Genomic DNA, 12,950 nt, shown 5'->3' with positions numbered 1-12,950 from the left:
AATAAAGAATTATTCAAGGAACATGGCGTGGGGTGGTAAGATTTTACCCCTCCATCCTAGAGATGGAGGGTTTGAATTATACAACCTGCAGGTATTAGTGATTAATAGGAGTATATTAGGAGTATGTTAGTTTACCGTTAGGGAAAAAAAAGTTTATTTTTATAGAAAAATTCTAAATATTAAATCCTTGAAAGTGACAACTGAGAATTACATATCAAAATTAAAAACATAAGTAAACATGTAAATTTAAGGCAGTCAATTACTTATGTGCGTTTCTACACTAGAAGTGAAATGATTTCAAATTGTAAAATTTGGGGTAAAATTTTCATTGATGAAATCGAAGCCATAAAGACCCAAAAGATAGAATTCGGGTCCGACAGACCTAATCATTTATGTAACTCTACTCATAGCCCAAAGCTTTTTTCCATAATGCCATGTTTATATCTCTCTAACTAATTTAAACAAAAGTCTGTTAACTTTTGTATCAACCCGTATGAAGTACCATTTACTCATAGATCTGTATGACGAACTGTCATACAGTCAAAATATTATTATAATTTCCTGGTCCATGTTTGTACCCACATTCTATTATTTGTAAGTTTCTTTAACAAAACTTTTCACTTTTATTGCATGTGAACTTTGTGTGCTAAAAGACGACTATAGATAGATTATAGTCATCGACCCTAGCATTTAATCATGTGAACCGTGGCCTAAGTCCTAACTACACCCTTATCTCCACAACTCCTAAAGTCCACATGTTATTAATCTTCTTCACTTGGTGTTTGACTTTGTATCTTGTTTGATTGGATTGTTTAGTCTTTAGTTTGTGATAATATGAAGATTTGTCTTGTATCTTAGGTGGTTGCTTGATTCAATAAAAGTGAAGTTCAGTTTTTGACATAAACGAACCGAACAGCATAATCATCTTTGTTCAGTTAATTTTAAATAAACAAACGATCGAACATAGACATTTAAACAAACGGGGTTTTCTTGTTTGTGTCCGCTTGAAAAGAAAATGAGCATGTCCGTGTTGGTTTATATTCATTCGTTAATACTATAAATGAATGGTTCACGTAAACAGACGAACTTAACTATACATAGATGAACGAATATAGCTGAGCTAAAACGATAGGGGTGATTTGTCTTGTATCTTAGGTGGTTGCTTGATTCAATAAAAGTGAAGTTCAGTTTTTGACATAAACGAACCGAACAGCATAATCATCTTTGTTCAGTTAATTTTAAATAAACAAACGATCGAACATAGACATTTAAACAAACGTTTCTTGTTTGTGTCCGCTTGAAAAGAAAATGAGCATGTCCGTGTTGGTTTATATTCATTCGTTAATACTATAAATGAATGGTTCACGTAAACAGACGAACTTAACTATACATAGATGAACGAATATAGCTGAGCTAAAACGATAGGGGTGTAAAATGAGTCGAGACGTGCCCAAGCTCGGCTCGTGAGTTGTTTAGTTGGTTTTTCAAATTCGGGCTGGACTTGTTAATTATTTATATAAGTTTTTAGTTTTTTTTTGTAAAATGAGAAAAATTTTAAACGAGTCAAAGCTCAGCTCGAACTCGTTTAGCACCTTAAACAAGCCAAATGTCAACTCAAGCTCGGCTATGTGGTGTTAAATTACTACAAGTTCAAAATAGGTAAAATTTAAAAATGCACAAGTCTCGAGCCTGAACAAGATAATTAAGTGAGATTTATTTGAGGCTTGGCCTCGGTTATTATCGATCCGAGTCCAAATAGCTCGCAAGTAGCAGGCTTGTTTGCATGCCTATAAAACCAGTTAAAAATAATGTGAAAAAACAATCTGTTTGGCTTAAAAAAATTATTAAACTAACGAAACAAACGAACGTAAATGAACGAATGAGGCATGTGTAGTGGCATATGCTCACATTCGTTCGTCTAACTACGGTTCAAAAATTATTCGTTGAAAGTTCGGTCCTTTTATGTAATCAAATAATAATATAATGTTATTTATCCCCAAGTAACTACTCCTAGCCCAAAGAGTCCAAGCAATATCGATCACTCATCTTCTTCAAACTAACTCCGGCAGCATGTCCGGCGAATCTCCGGCGGACATCGCCACCCGCCCTGTCGGCGGCACCGAATATAGCTGGTGCCGAGCGGTCCCGGGCGGCACCGGAGTCACTGTATCCGCCTTACTCTTATCCAAACCCCCAAATCTAACCCAACTTCAATCCCACGTCATCAAAATCCAATCTTTTCATCCAATTCTCCGGTCAAAACTCCGGTTTGATCCGGCCACCAACCAGTTCTCCTTCTTCACCACTTCCGATCCACCTGCCCCGCTAATTGAAGCTTCTGATGGCATACAATCGTTTGAATTAGTAATTGAACATGAGATGATTACAAACCCTTGGGTGAACATGAATACGAATCTGAATCTGAATCAGGTGACCGAAGCTGACGTCATGTTTATTAGTGTCTAGTGTTTACTGTTTACACGTCACTAGTTTTTATTTTATTTTATTTTATCATATTTTATTATATTTTAGAACGGCCTATGTGTCCACGCTAGCTTATGAGCTGCTTGGGCTCCCCGGGAAACAATACTGCCACTGCGGCCCCAAGATCAGAACTCTTTGGCGTAGCCCACGGTAGGACAGAAACCGGGTGCGCTCGGGATTCGAACTGAAGACCTTTGGTGTACACAAGAGCAGAATTCTTTGGCGTACATGTCACTAGTTCACTTACAGTATCAAATTTCTAATATTTATATATGTTTTGTTTATTAAGATATGTAGTTTATGCAATCTTATTTAAGTGATGAGATCGGTACGGCAAACCGAATTTCTACTAGAAACGTGAGTATCGAATCTATGGGTACCAAATGCTTAATGTGGTAAAAGAACCGAACTTTTGGTGAACTGCCCTTGAACTGTTCAGCGGAAAGTTTGTTTATGTTCGTTTAATGAATGAACGAACTGTGAACAAGGAATTTCGTTCGATTAGCTAAATGAACGAACACGAACAAAGACCATGTTCGTTCAATTGTGTTCATGAACGTTTGATAATGTGTTCATTTACGCCTGCTTATGTTCGTTAATGTTTGTTCATTAAAAGTTTTTGATACTTTTTAATGAGTTTAGTTATCTTATCATATAAATTTAAGCAAAATTATTAACTACAACACAAACTTGGTAACCGGGCGAACGGTTGACATTTACCATTCTCGGTTAGTCAACCATTGTTTGTCTTCATTCTTGTTTGTCTGTTTATGTTTGTGAACCTTTCACGAACAAGTTCATTTTCTTAATGAACGACTTAGCTGTTTGTGAACATTCCGCTTGTCAAAAGCTTAACAAGTGAACATTAACAAGGCCTTGTTCGGTTCGGTTCATTTACCGTTCCTTGTTAAATCTGAATCCTCATAATATCAATCAGGTGACTGAGGCTGACGTCATGTTCGTTACCGTTTATACTTTACCGGAGGAAAAATGGGCGGTGGTGCTGCGGCTGCACACGGCGGTGTGTGATCGGGCTGCGGCGAGATTTCTGGTTAGGGAACTGATATGGTTAATCAGCGGTGCTGGTGAAATTGAAAGTGTGAAAGAAGAGGGGATGGGGTTTGCAATTGAGGATTGTATACCGGCCGGGAAAGCTAATAAACCGTTTTGGGCGCGTGGTGCTGACATGATCGGATACTCAGTGAATGCATTTCGGTTTTCGAATTTGGAGTTTAAGGAAGTCGGGTTCCCGAATTCGACTCAGTTAGTGAGGTTGAAGATTGGGTTGGAGGATACTAATAGGATTCTTTCTGTAAGTGTTCATATTATTATTGTTATTAACATTCATCATTATAATCATATTAGTGGTGTGCATGAAACCGGAAAAACCAAACCTTCACTTATGTTGAGAGTTGAGACGCTGCTTCGCAAGTGAATAAACGAGTCTAGAAATAAGCTTGTTTAACAAACGAGCTTGAGCCCGACCTTCACTTGCCAAGCTCGAGCCGGCTCGCAAGCTTAAACAAGCCTAATTATTTATATAACTATTTAATGTTTGTTAATTTAATACTTTTCACTATATGTGTAGTTATGATAAAAATATATTATATTATATATAAATTTATAAGTAAACAACTATATAAATTAATTTTAAACAAGCCAAGCTCGAGTTTTAGAAATGGAGCTCGAAGCAAGCCGAGCTTGAGCTCTTTGTAAGTTAAATGAGCCGAGCTAGCCCGGCCTCGGCTCAGCTCGTTGTGGTTTTGCAGAATTTCGGTTCGGTTTTGGTTTTGCGTTTTAAAAAATATATTATATTTACATCTTTTTTGCCTTTTAAGTAATTTATAATAATTTAATATAGAGTTTAACCAAATTATTTTAGCTCAAATGTATAATAATCAAACTAATTATTAACTAGCAAAACAATTTAGGCCTAAATTCATTATTTTTGGTCAAGTTTTTTTTTTTCAGTCCAAAATTTTCAAACCTAAATGTCAAAACTGAAACCGAGCCGACACCAAACGGCTTTCAAAAACTCAAAAACCAAAATTTTGGTTTTTGGTTAAGTTTTAGCTTAAAACCAAACCGAACCCAACTAAAAACGAAAAAACCGACATCTAGCGGTTTTTAAACTCAAAAACCGAAATTTTGGTTTTTGTTCGATTTTAGCTCAAAACTGGACTGGACCCATCCATACCCCTATTATAACTGTTAACATTCATACTTTGATGCTAATTAATATGTTGTACTTGCATTGTGACATTTAATATTCAGGTATGTAAATCAAAAGGGGTTAAACTATTTGGAGTGTTAGCTGCAGCTGGATTCATTGCTGCTCGGGTTTCTAAAAACCTTCCAGACGAACAATGGGAAAAATATTCGGTTGCGACTCTCATTGATTGCCGTTCGGCTCTTGATCCCGTTCTTAATGATCATAATATTGGTAAGATTAATTTTCACTTATGCTATTTCAATAATCATCTTTTATCTGTAGAGTTGAGTGATTTTACCCTTTTATTAAACAGGATTTTACCATTCTGCTGTCTTAAACTCACACGACATTAAGGGAGGTGAAGATTTATGGGATCTAGCACACAAAATCTATACATCGTTCACGACTGCGAAAGACAAGAACAAACATTTTACAGACATGGTGGATTTAAACTTTTTAATGTGCAAAGCGATAGAAAACCCCGGGTTAACCCCTTCTTCTACGTTGAGGACTTCGCTCATTTCTGTTTTTGAAGAGCCTATAAACGAAAATGCTAACGAATTTTATAAAGAAGCTGGTTTGTTGGATCATGTTGGTTGTGCTTCGGTTCATGGTGTGAGTCCTTCACTAGCCATCTTTGATTCGATTCGTGATGGGGAGTTGGACTGTGCGTGTGTGTATCCGTCTCCGACACATTCCAGGGAACAAATGCAAGATTTTGTGGATCATATGAAGAAGATTATTGTTGAATGTTAGTGTGGCTCAATGAAAATTGTTTGAGTCTAGCTTGTGTGTAAAACTTTTATAGTGTTTTTGCTGTCTTCACATGTTATGCTTTGAAATTTGAATTTACATTTTTATAAAAAAAAAAAGTAAATTTATGTAAATTAATTATAATTTGCTTATAAAATCCGATGTTAATTTTAGTTCTAAAATTTGGCATAAAGATACGCAACTAATTTAATTTTTGTTATGCAAAAGAAAAATTAATGGGTTAAAAGGGTCAACCTGTAAACCTGTCAGGTTGACCCGAACCCGACTTGTTTATATCAAACTCAAACCCACAAATTTTGTATTAGGTCTGTCGTGTTTATACACATAGTTATGGTGCTATAAAAAATAATTTAAATGCTATATTATAAAAATAAATTATAACAAAAAGAAAAACAATTCAAAAATAGAAAACATAAAAAATCTCCTACAAAAGCTTCCCCCCTCACATTAAACAATTTTAACGGTTTTAACTACCTAAACATGTTCCTCATTCTCCCAAACAACAATCTTAAAACCATCATCTCTAAATGTCCGAACAACCTCCGGCCAATGCCACCTCCCGCCCCGTCGGCGGCACCGAATACAGCTGGTGCAAGGCCGTCCCGGGCGGCACCGGCATCAGCCTCTTAGCCTTCTTATTCTCCAAACAACCTGATCTCTCCCACCTCCAAACTTGCATCCACAAACTCCAAACTTCTCACCCCATCCTCCGATCCAAACTCCGGTTCAATCCCGCCACCAATGGGTACTCCTTCTCCACCCCGGCCGACTCGGGTCCTCCCCAAATCCAACCCTCGGATCTCCCCAAATCGTTCGAATTAACAATCGAGCATGAAATGAATACAAACCCGTGGTTGAGTACTAATAAGGCGAATCAGGTGACGGAAACCGACATCATGTTTGTTAGCATGTACAATTTGCCGGACCAGCAGTGGGCGGTGGTGCTGCGGTTGCATACTGCGGCTTGTGATCGGGCTGCAGCGGCTTTTTTGTTTAGGGAGTTGTTGGGGTTGCTTGGTGGAGGGGCAGAAAAGGAGAATGCGAAAGAAGAAGGGGTCGGGTTGGCGATTGAGGATTGTATACCCGCCGGGAAAGCAAATAAACCGTTTTGGGCCCGTGGGGCCGATATGCTCAGGTACTCGGTGAATTCGTTTCGGTTTTCGAATTTGGATTTTAAGGAAACAGGGTTTCCGACCTCGACTCAGTTGGTGAGGATGAAGATTGGGTCAGAGGATACCGAAAAGATTCTTTCGGTTAGTGTTCTTATTTGGATTAATTTTATTCATTTCATATCATATCATATTATTTATATTATTGTTGTTACAACATTTTAAATTTATTATCTTCTAATCTCTTAATATCGTTGGACCAAAATGATCATTTGATGTAAAAATATGTGAAAACTTGTAACATCTATAACCCTGGTACCAACTAGTAGTGTCACACATTATGGAATTACATTATGTGACGCTCTCTTTTAATCCACAACGAATGCGTCCAAAACGCGTTGCTGGTATTTGAGGTCAGGTTTCTTTCTTGTGGATGGAATGATGCGGGATTTGTCTACAGTGCTGTAAAACGTGTCGTTGCAAGCTAATCTTGGTTGTGTTAAATGTAAGAAGGGCTACCTTGAACACAACTACCTATTTTGGACATAAATCTCCAAGAACGATTGCCGCCTTTGTTAAGAATGCTTATTCTTGCGTGTCTTCGTAACATTTTGTGTGAAAAGTTTGATACTTTGGAACAAGAGAAGCTAAGTATGATTGTTCCAAGGAAGGTATAGTTTTGACTTTTTGAGGTCAAACGGGCTATATTTCTGACTCATTTATCATTGAATTTTTAACAATTTTGTAAACAGTTGAAAATTTTCTTCCATAAACATGAAGGTTTAACATCAGTTTTGATGGTTAATAGTAAGGTTGACCTCAATAGTCAAAGGATGCCTTTTTTCATACAGATTGAAATCCTGATTAATCTGCTGTACTTGCAATGTGGGATTAAATTTTCAGGGCCGCAAATCAAAAGGAATCAAACTATTTGTGCTCTTAGCAGCTGCTGGAATTGTTGCTGCGCGTGCTTCTAAAAACCTCGCGAATGATAAATCGGAAAAATATTCGCTTACGACTCTCATGGACTGTCGCTCGCTTCTTGACCCAGTTCTTAGTGATCATCATATTGGTAAGATTAGTTTTTGCATACACTGCTTAGATATCATGTCAGGTGTGTTTGTGCATATACATCCACACATACATACATTATATTTAAATTGTTTTACTTAAAACAGGATTTTATCATTCTGCCATCCTAAATAACCATGATGTAAAAGGAGAGGAAGATGTATGGGAACTAGCCCAAAAAATCTACACATCATTAACAACAGCTAAAAGTAGCGATAAACATTTCACAGACATGGCCGACTTAAACTTACTTATGTGCAAAGTCGTTGACAACCCGAGTTTAACACCTTCCTCTTCATTGAGAACACTCACTCATTTCTTTATTTGACGAAACCCTAGTCGAAAATACAAACCAGTGTCACAAAGACATTGGTTTGTTGGACTATGTTGGTTGTGCTTCGGTTCACGGCGCGAGTCCTTCACTTGCGATCTTTGATACGATTCGCGATGGGGAGCTAGATTGCGCTTGTGTGTATTCATCCCCAACCCACTCAAGGGAACAAATGCAAGCTTTTGTGGATCATATGAAGGAAATTCTTATAAAAGCTAGTGCACCTCAATGAAGATTGTTGTAATTCTAACTTACTGTTTTGTTGATCATACATTTGGTCCTTGATTTTTATTTTAAGTTGCATACTATCAAATAACTTTGTAACCGATTATACGTATATACAAGCTTTATTGTCTCCGTATTTAATCATGTAGTTTCAAACAGTGGCAGACCCAAGAATTTTTCTCATAGACGTCGGAAATTTTCTCAAACAAGGGTCGGTCGGAAATTTTATGCTATTATAGCACTAAAGAAATTCACCACCGGGAGCGACCGACCCCTATACCACAAGGGTAGGTCAGCCCCTGGTTTCAAAACAAAACGTGCATTCTAATCACTTTGCTTTAGTTTAACAACCAATTGCATGAATAATTAGAACTAGATTATTAACTAATGTACCTATTACATAAATCACTATCTACTGGTAATTTAGCTTAATATCCTAAAATACACATTATTTTCACAATATATTTGACATTTATTAAATCTAAAGTCTAAAGCATGCCAAACCCAAACTTCTGGTGGTTTTATTCAGAACCACTACACTCTCATGATTCTCCTAAAAACCTAAAAAAAATCAGTTTTAGTAACAAACCGCAAAGCGAATATTTCATAAAACAAAAACAAAAATGGTATTTGTAAAAATTACCTGTTACATGAATCAATCTTCCCAGCTGAATGTCTCAATATCTTCAGGCGGTTCGACCCATATGCTCTCAAACGGATCTTGTTCGCCCCAATCATGACACTGCTTTCGTGGATAATATCTACAATGATCTAACGAGTATGAAATACACCGTTTCCCATAAAACCGAACTTTAGAAAAATAAACACTATTCCTCATCACTCCCGAAAGATCAGTTCGCGCATGCGATGACAAGAAACTAGCAAACAATGTCACACCTTCAAGCGTTTTCATCTCAACCCATTCTTTATTAACCTGGTCGAGTTTATAGACGATCGGGTTTTCACTGTAACACGTGTAGATAACAAAAATATCACCTTTATGTTCAGCCATAAACTTCCCCTTCCACCAGTTTTTAACAAAGAAATTATCGGGACAACGAGGCGGAGGTACAACACGGATGGTCCACGTCAGCTCAATTGGGTCATAAACGCCAAGCCAGCCTGTTAAACTTAAACAATAGAAAAGCCCGCTACAGAAAACGAGCTTGTTCCATATACTGCTAACAAATGGCAACCGGTTATGGTAGTTAACTGTAGTCCAAACTGCTGCTCCTGGATAACACGTGCTAATCGCAACGACAGTTGGACTAACGTGTTTAACTGTAAACACTATACAGTTAGGCGATTTTGGAGAGCTTGAAAACGCGACTATTTGGTAAGTCATTTCGAATCGCGGTAGTTTAATCATTTCACGTGTGAATGGGTTGAAAAATAGGACCCGTTGGGTTCGTGGTTTGTAAAGAAGTAACCAACCCTCTTTGTTGTAACAGATTCTGCATCCGTGTAACTCGGGTAGTTCTAAAGAATATGTTTTGCGTTTTGACGGGTCGTAAAACTCGAAACGGTTGCCAAGTTTTGGGAAGTACATGAGCCATGGTGGTTTGTTGACCACTCTGACCGATAAAGCAACTGAAAACCATGTTTTGCATACTGCAGATGTGCGAATGTTGTCTTTTAATGTTAGTTGTGAAATTATGAATTCAAGGAGTTCGGTTGGAAGGAATGACCATGCTTCTTGTTCTTCGTTCTCGGTATCTTCTGGTTTTGATATTCTTGTATCGTCTTTATAGGTTACTGTTAACCTATCAAACACAAATATATAAAACAGTCATAACTGACAACAAAATTCAAGATTTCATAAGTTTGAAGCATAATCACCTTATCTATAATTCATTCATCTGCATTAAAGAAAACAAAAGGCCTAATAATCCCCATATACAGCATGAAAAAATGTTAATCGGAAAGGAAAACCAAACATGAAAAAATCGATTGTATTTCATAGACATTAAACCCTAAATCCTAAAAGTAGGTGAATTTCATATAATTAGGATGAAATGCATCAAATTACAGATGAAACGTATGTATCGAATCGAACAAATAAGATATGAAATGCATCAAACAAACAACGAACAATTCAATACGTAAAACTATCAATTACGCACATGTGAAACGAATCTCAAAATTCAGGTTAATTTTGCCCAAATTCACCTCAAAACATAACTGACTTTGTAAGCATAAACATTGATCTCACTGATCTCAATCTCTCATCTCTACAACCGCATATATATCCTAATTTCATGACATTCCACAATCATATACGAAACCCAAAACATGAAAAATTCTATCATACTTCATAGTCATTAAACAATCATAACTCCTAAAATTAGGCGAATTTCATAAATTTCAGATGAAATGCTTCAAATTACACTACATCAAATCAAACAAATTATACATATGAAACGCATCAATCAAACAACGAACAAATTCACTACATTAAACGATCAATTACATACACGCAACACAAATTCCAAACTTCAGGTATTGTAACCGAATTTATAAGCCTAAACACTGATCTCATATCTACAACATCATGTATATCCAAATTTCATCACACTCACAGTACGATCAGAAAGGAAACCCAAAACATGATAAATTCGATTCTACTTCATAGGCATTAAACCCAAAATCCTAAAATTAGGCAAATTTCATAAACTTCAGATGAAATGCATCAAATTACAGATGAAACATATACATCAAATCAAACAAATTACAGATGAAACGCATCCAGCAAACAACGAACAAATTCATCACGTTAAACCATCTATTACGTACAATTTCGCCCAAATTCACCTCAAAACCTAAAACGTGATCAATTCGTAGACGAAACTTATAATTTGAGTCAGTGAACCCTAACTCTACAATCAGATAGAAAACCTAAAGCATGATCAATTTGATTGTTCTTCAGAGACTAACTCCTAAAATTGGGCGAATTACACAAATTTCAGACGAAATGCATCAAATTATACATAAAATGCATACATCAAATCGAACAAATTATACGACAAACAAATCCATTTCCTAAAACCTTCAATTGCATACGCACAACATGAATTCCAAAATTCCAATCAATTCTGATCAATTTCGCTCAAATTCACCTCAAACACAGAAACTATAACCGAATTTGTTAACAAAAGCATCGATCTCTCATCTCTAATCTCTACAATCGCATATATATCAAAATTTCATGACAGGAAACCTAAAACATGATCAATTTGATTATACTTCATAGACATTAAACCCTAAATCCTAAAACTAGGCAAATTTCATAAATATCAGATGAAATGCATACATCAAACCGAACAAATTCCAAATTAAACGCATCTATCAAACAACGAGCAAATTCATTACGTTAAACCTTCAAGTACGTACACACAACACGAATTCCAAAATTCCGAGTCAATTTCGTTCAAACACACCTCAAAACACACACATAGTAACCGAATTTGCGAATATAAACATCGATCTAATCATATATAACCGAATTTCATAACACTGAGAGTACGATCACAAACAAAACCTAAAACATGATCAATTCGTTGAGTAAACTTACAATTTGAGCCTCCGTCTCTTCCGTCCGGCCATAACCGCCACCAGATTAAGCTTTCTCTCACTAGAACAACCACAACCACAACACTGTGTGTATGTGTGTGTGAGAGAGAGAGAAAGAAAGAAAGTAAGTGTTGATTGAAATGATAAAGAGAAAGACGGTTGTCTCAACGTGACCGCACCTCGTTGTGCCAGCGTTACACGTGTTAATAACCGACTGATCTGGTGCGGTGAGGTATACTGTAAGTGTGTGGGGAAACTAATAAGATGTTAGAAAGGTGGATTTGGTGTGACGTGGCGGGGTTTGAGTGGTTGGGTGTATGGTAAGTGGGTGGACGCGCGGAGGGGATAGGGTGTGGGAAGGAATGGGCCTTTTCGGTGGTCGTATTTAGGGTGTGGTTTTGATTAGGTGAGTGGGTCACTTTATTTAAGGATAGGAATTAAATAAAGGTTACTTTTGTTAGTAAAGTTGTATTGTAGATATGATGTTTAACCGTTTAAACCGCTTTTTTATAACTAAAAGTAGTCTTCCCACTCTCAGAGCTACTGGCGTAAGGTTATGTGTTGTTATACCTGTCACCACGTTATTTTACCGTCGGATAATTCATCACTTATCACTCGTTTGAGACAATTATATAAGATGTGTAATTTTTCATTAGAAATTTACAACCACGAGTAGCAAATGGCCAAAGAAAGTGATGAACCAGATGGTGATCATGCTTGCCACGCAAAAGTGAGTGATTCCCTGATCCTTGCCCGCCCGCTGACCCTCTCCCTGTGAGTATAACACATGGCCTAATGGTTACTCAGAATCTTACACACTACGTCACCCAAGCTTGGAGATGAGAATCAGTGAAAGAATGAGCTAACAAGAGAAATGGGTGATCAACATAAATCTCATGATGATACTGTGTATAATATATGCATATATGTCTTACAAAATCCTCGACTGGGGATAGCGACCTGATAGGTGGTCCCCTTCATAACGAATATTTTTATAAAGTTGTTCACGGGTTGTTATAGTATGATGAAACTCAACGATCCCTTGTAATTGTCCCACTGTTTGTTACTGAACGATCCCTTTTAATTATATCTTTGCTTTAGAGTAATGTCGAATAATGTTCATAAAGACTGGTCCGTTTATTAATTATCTTAACCTTTTTGAGTGTTACCCTTT

The 12,950-nt window shown here is 36.9% G+C and overlaps 3 protein-coding genes across 4 annotated transcripts; 2 read left to right on the top strand and 1 right to left on the bottom strand.

Annotated features, from left to right (window-relative positions):
- Positions 1 to 2,013: 2,013 nt before the first annotated feature.
- Positions 2,014 to 5,465, top strand: LOC143537979 (uncharacterized). Its single transcript, XM_077031629.1, has 4 exons — positions 2,014 to 2,430; positions 3,422 to 3,796; positions 4,759 to 4,927; positions 5,010 to 5,465. The coding sequence occupies exons 1-4, from the start codon at positions 2,071 to 2,073 to the stop codon at positions 5,450 to 5,452; spliced, it is 1,347 nt and encodes a 448-aa protein (XP_076887744.1). The 5' UTR covers positions 2,014 to 2,070; the 3' UTR covers positions 5,453 to 5,465.
- A 532-nt stretch (positions 5,466 to 5,997) lies between these two features.
- On the top strand, positions 5,998 to 7,978 carry LOC143538004 (uncharacterized). The gene is made up of 3 exons (XM_077031647.1): positions 5,998 to 6,723; positions 7,483 to 7,651; positions 7,758 to 7,978. The coding sequence occupies exons 1-3, from the start codon at positions 5,998 to 6,000 to the stop codon at positions 7,976 to 7,978; spliced, it is 1,116 nt and encodes a 371-aa protein (XP_076887762.1).
- A 566-nt stretch (positions 7,979 to 8,544) lies between these two features.
- LOC143537995 (F-box/kelch-repeat protein At1g57790-like) lies at positions 8,545 to 11,885 on the bottom strand. Of its 2 annotated transcripts, none has more exons than XM_077031640.1 (3): positions 11,778 to 11,885; positions 8,850 to 9,969; positions 8,545 to 8,759 (listed from the first exon to the last, which is right to left on the bottom strand). In XM_077031640.1, exons 1-2 carry the CDS (start codon positions 11,807 to 11,809, stop codon positions 8,862 to 8,864), a joined length of 1,140 nt encoding a protein of 379 aa, XP_076887755.1. In that variant the 5' UTR covers positions 11,810 to 11,885; the 3' UTR covers positions 8,545 to 8,759; positions 8,850 to 8,861. The 2 variants fall into 2 exon arrangements, with proteins under 2 accessions (XP_076887755.1, XP_076887754.1); XM_077031639.1 differs by having other exon boundaries at positions 8,546 to 8,767.
- Between the last annotated feature and the right edge of the window lie 1,065 nt (positions 11,886 to 12,950).

This window comes from Bidens hawaiensis, unplaced genomic scaffold (genome assembly GCF_021521415.1).
Source record: "Bidens hawaiensis isolate Kalapana, Puna unplaced genomic scaffold, B.hawaiensis_p1.1 tig00011464_1, whole genome shotgun sequence".
NCBI classification, from domain to species: Eukaryota; Viridiplantae; Streptophyta; class Magnoliopsida; order Asterales; family Asteraceae; genus Bidens; species Bidens hawaiensis.
The sequence above is the reverse complement of the archived record's forward strand: the minus strand, read 5'-3'. Positions and strand labels throughout refer to the sequence as shown.

Excerpts from the sequence above, each read along its gene's own strand:
- LOC143537979 (XM_077031629.1), top strand. The coding sequence starts at position 2,071 with ATGTCCGGCGAATCTCCGGCGGACATCGCCACCCGCCCTGTCGGCGGC. Across the intron at positions 3,797-4,758 it reads ATACTAATAGGATTCTTTCT|GTATGTAAATCAAAAGGGGT; the intron begins GTAAGTGTTCAT and ends TTTAATATTCAG. Across the intron at positions 4,928-5,009 it reads TCTTAATGATCATAATATTG|GATTTTACCATTCTGCTGTC; the intron begins GTAAGATTAATT and ends TTTATTAAACAG.
- LOC143538004 (XM_077031647.1), top strand. The coding sequence starts at position 5,998 with ATGTCCGAACAACCTCCGGCCAATGCCACCTCCCGCCCCGTCGGCGGC. Across the intron at positions 6,724-7,482 it reads ATACCGAAAAGATTCTTTCG|GGCCGCAAATCAAAAGGAAT; the intron begins GTTAGTGTTCTT and ends TTAAATTTTCAG. Across the intron at positions 7,652-7,757 it reads TCTTAGTGATCATCATATTG|GATTTTATCATTCTGCCATC; the intron begins GTAAGATTAGTT and ends TACTTAAAACAG.
- LOC143537995 (XM_077031640.1), bottom strand. The coding sequence starts at position 11,809 with ATGGCCGGACGGAAGAGACGGAGGCTCAAATT. Across the intron at positions 9,970-11,777 it reads AAGAGACGGAGGCTCAAATT|GTTAACAGTAACCTATAAAG; the intron begins GTAAGTTTACTC and ends TGTGTTTGATAG.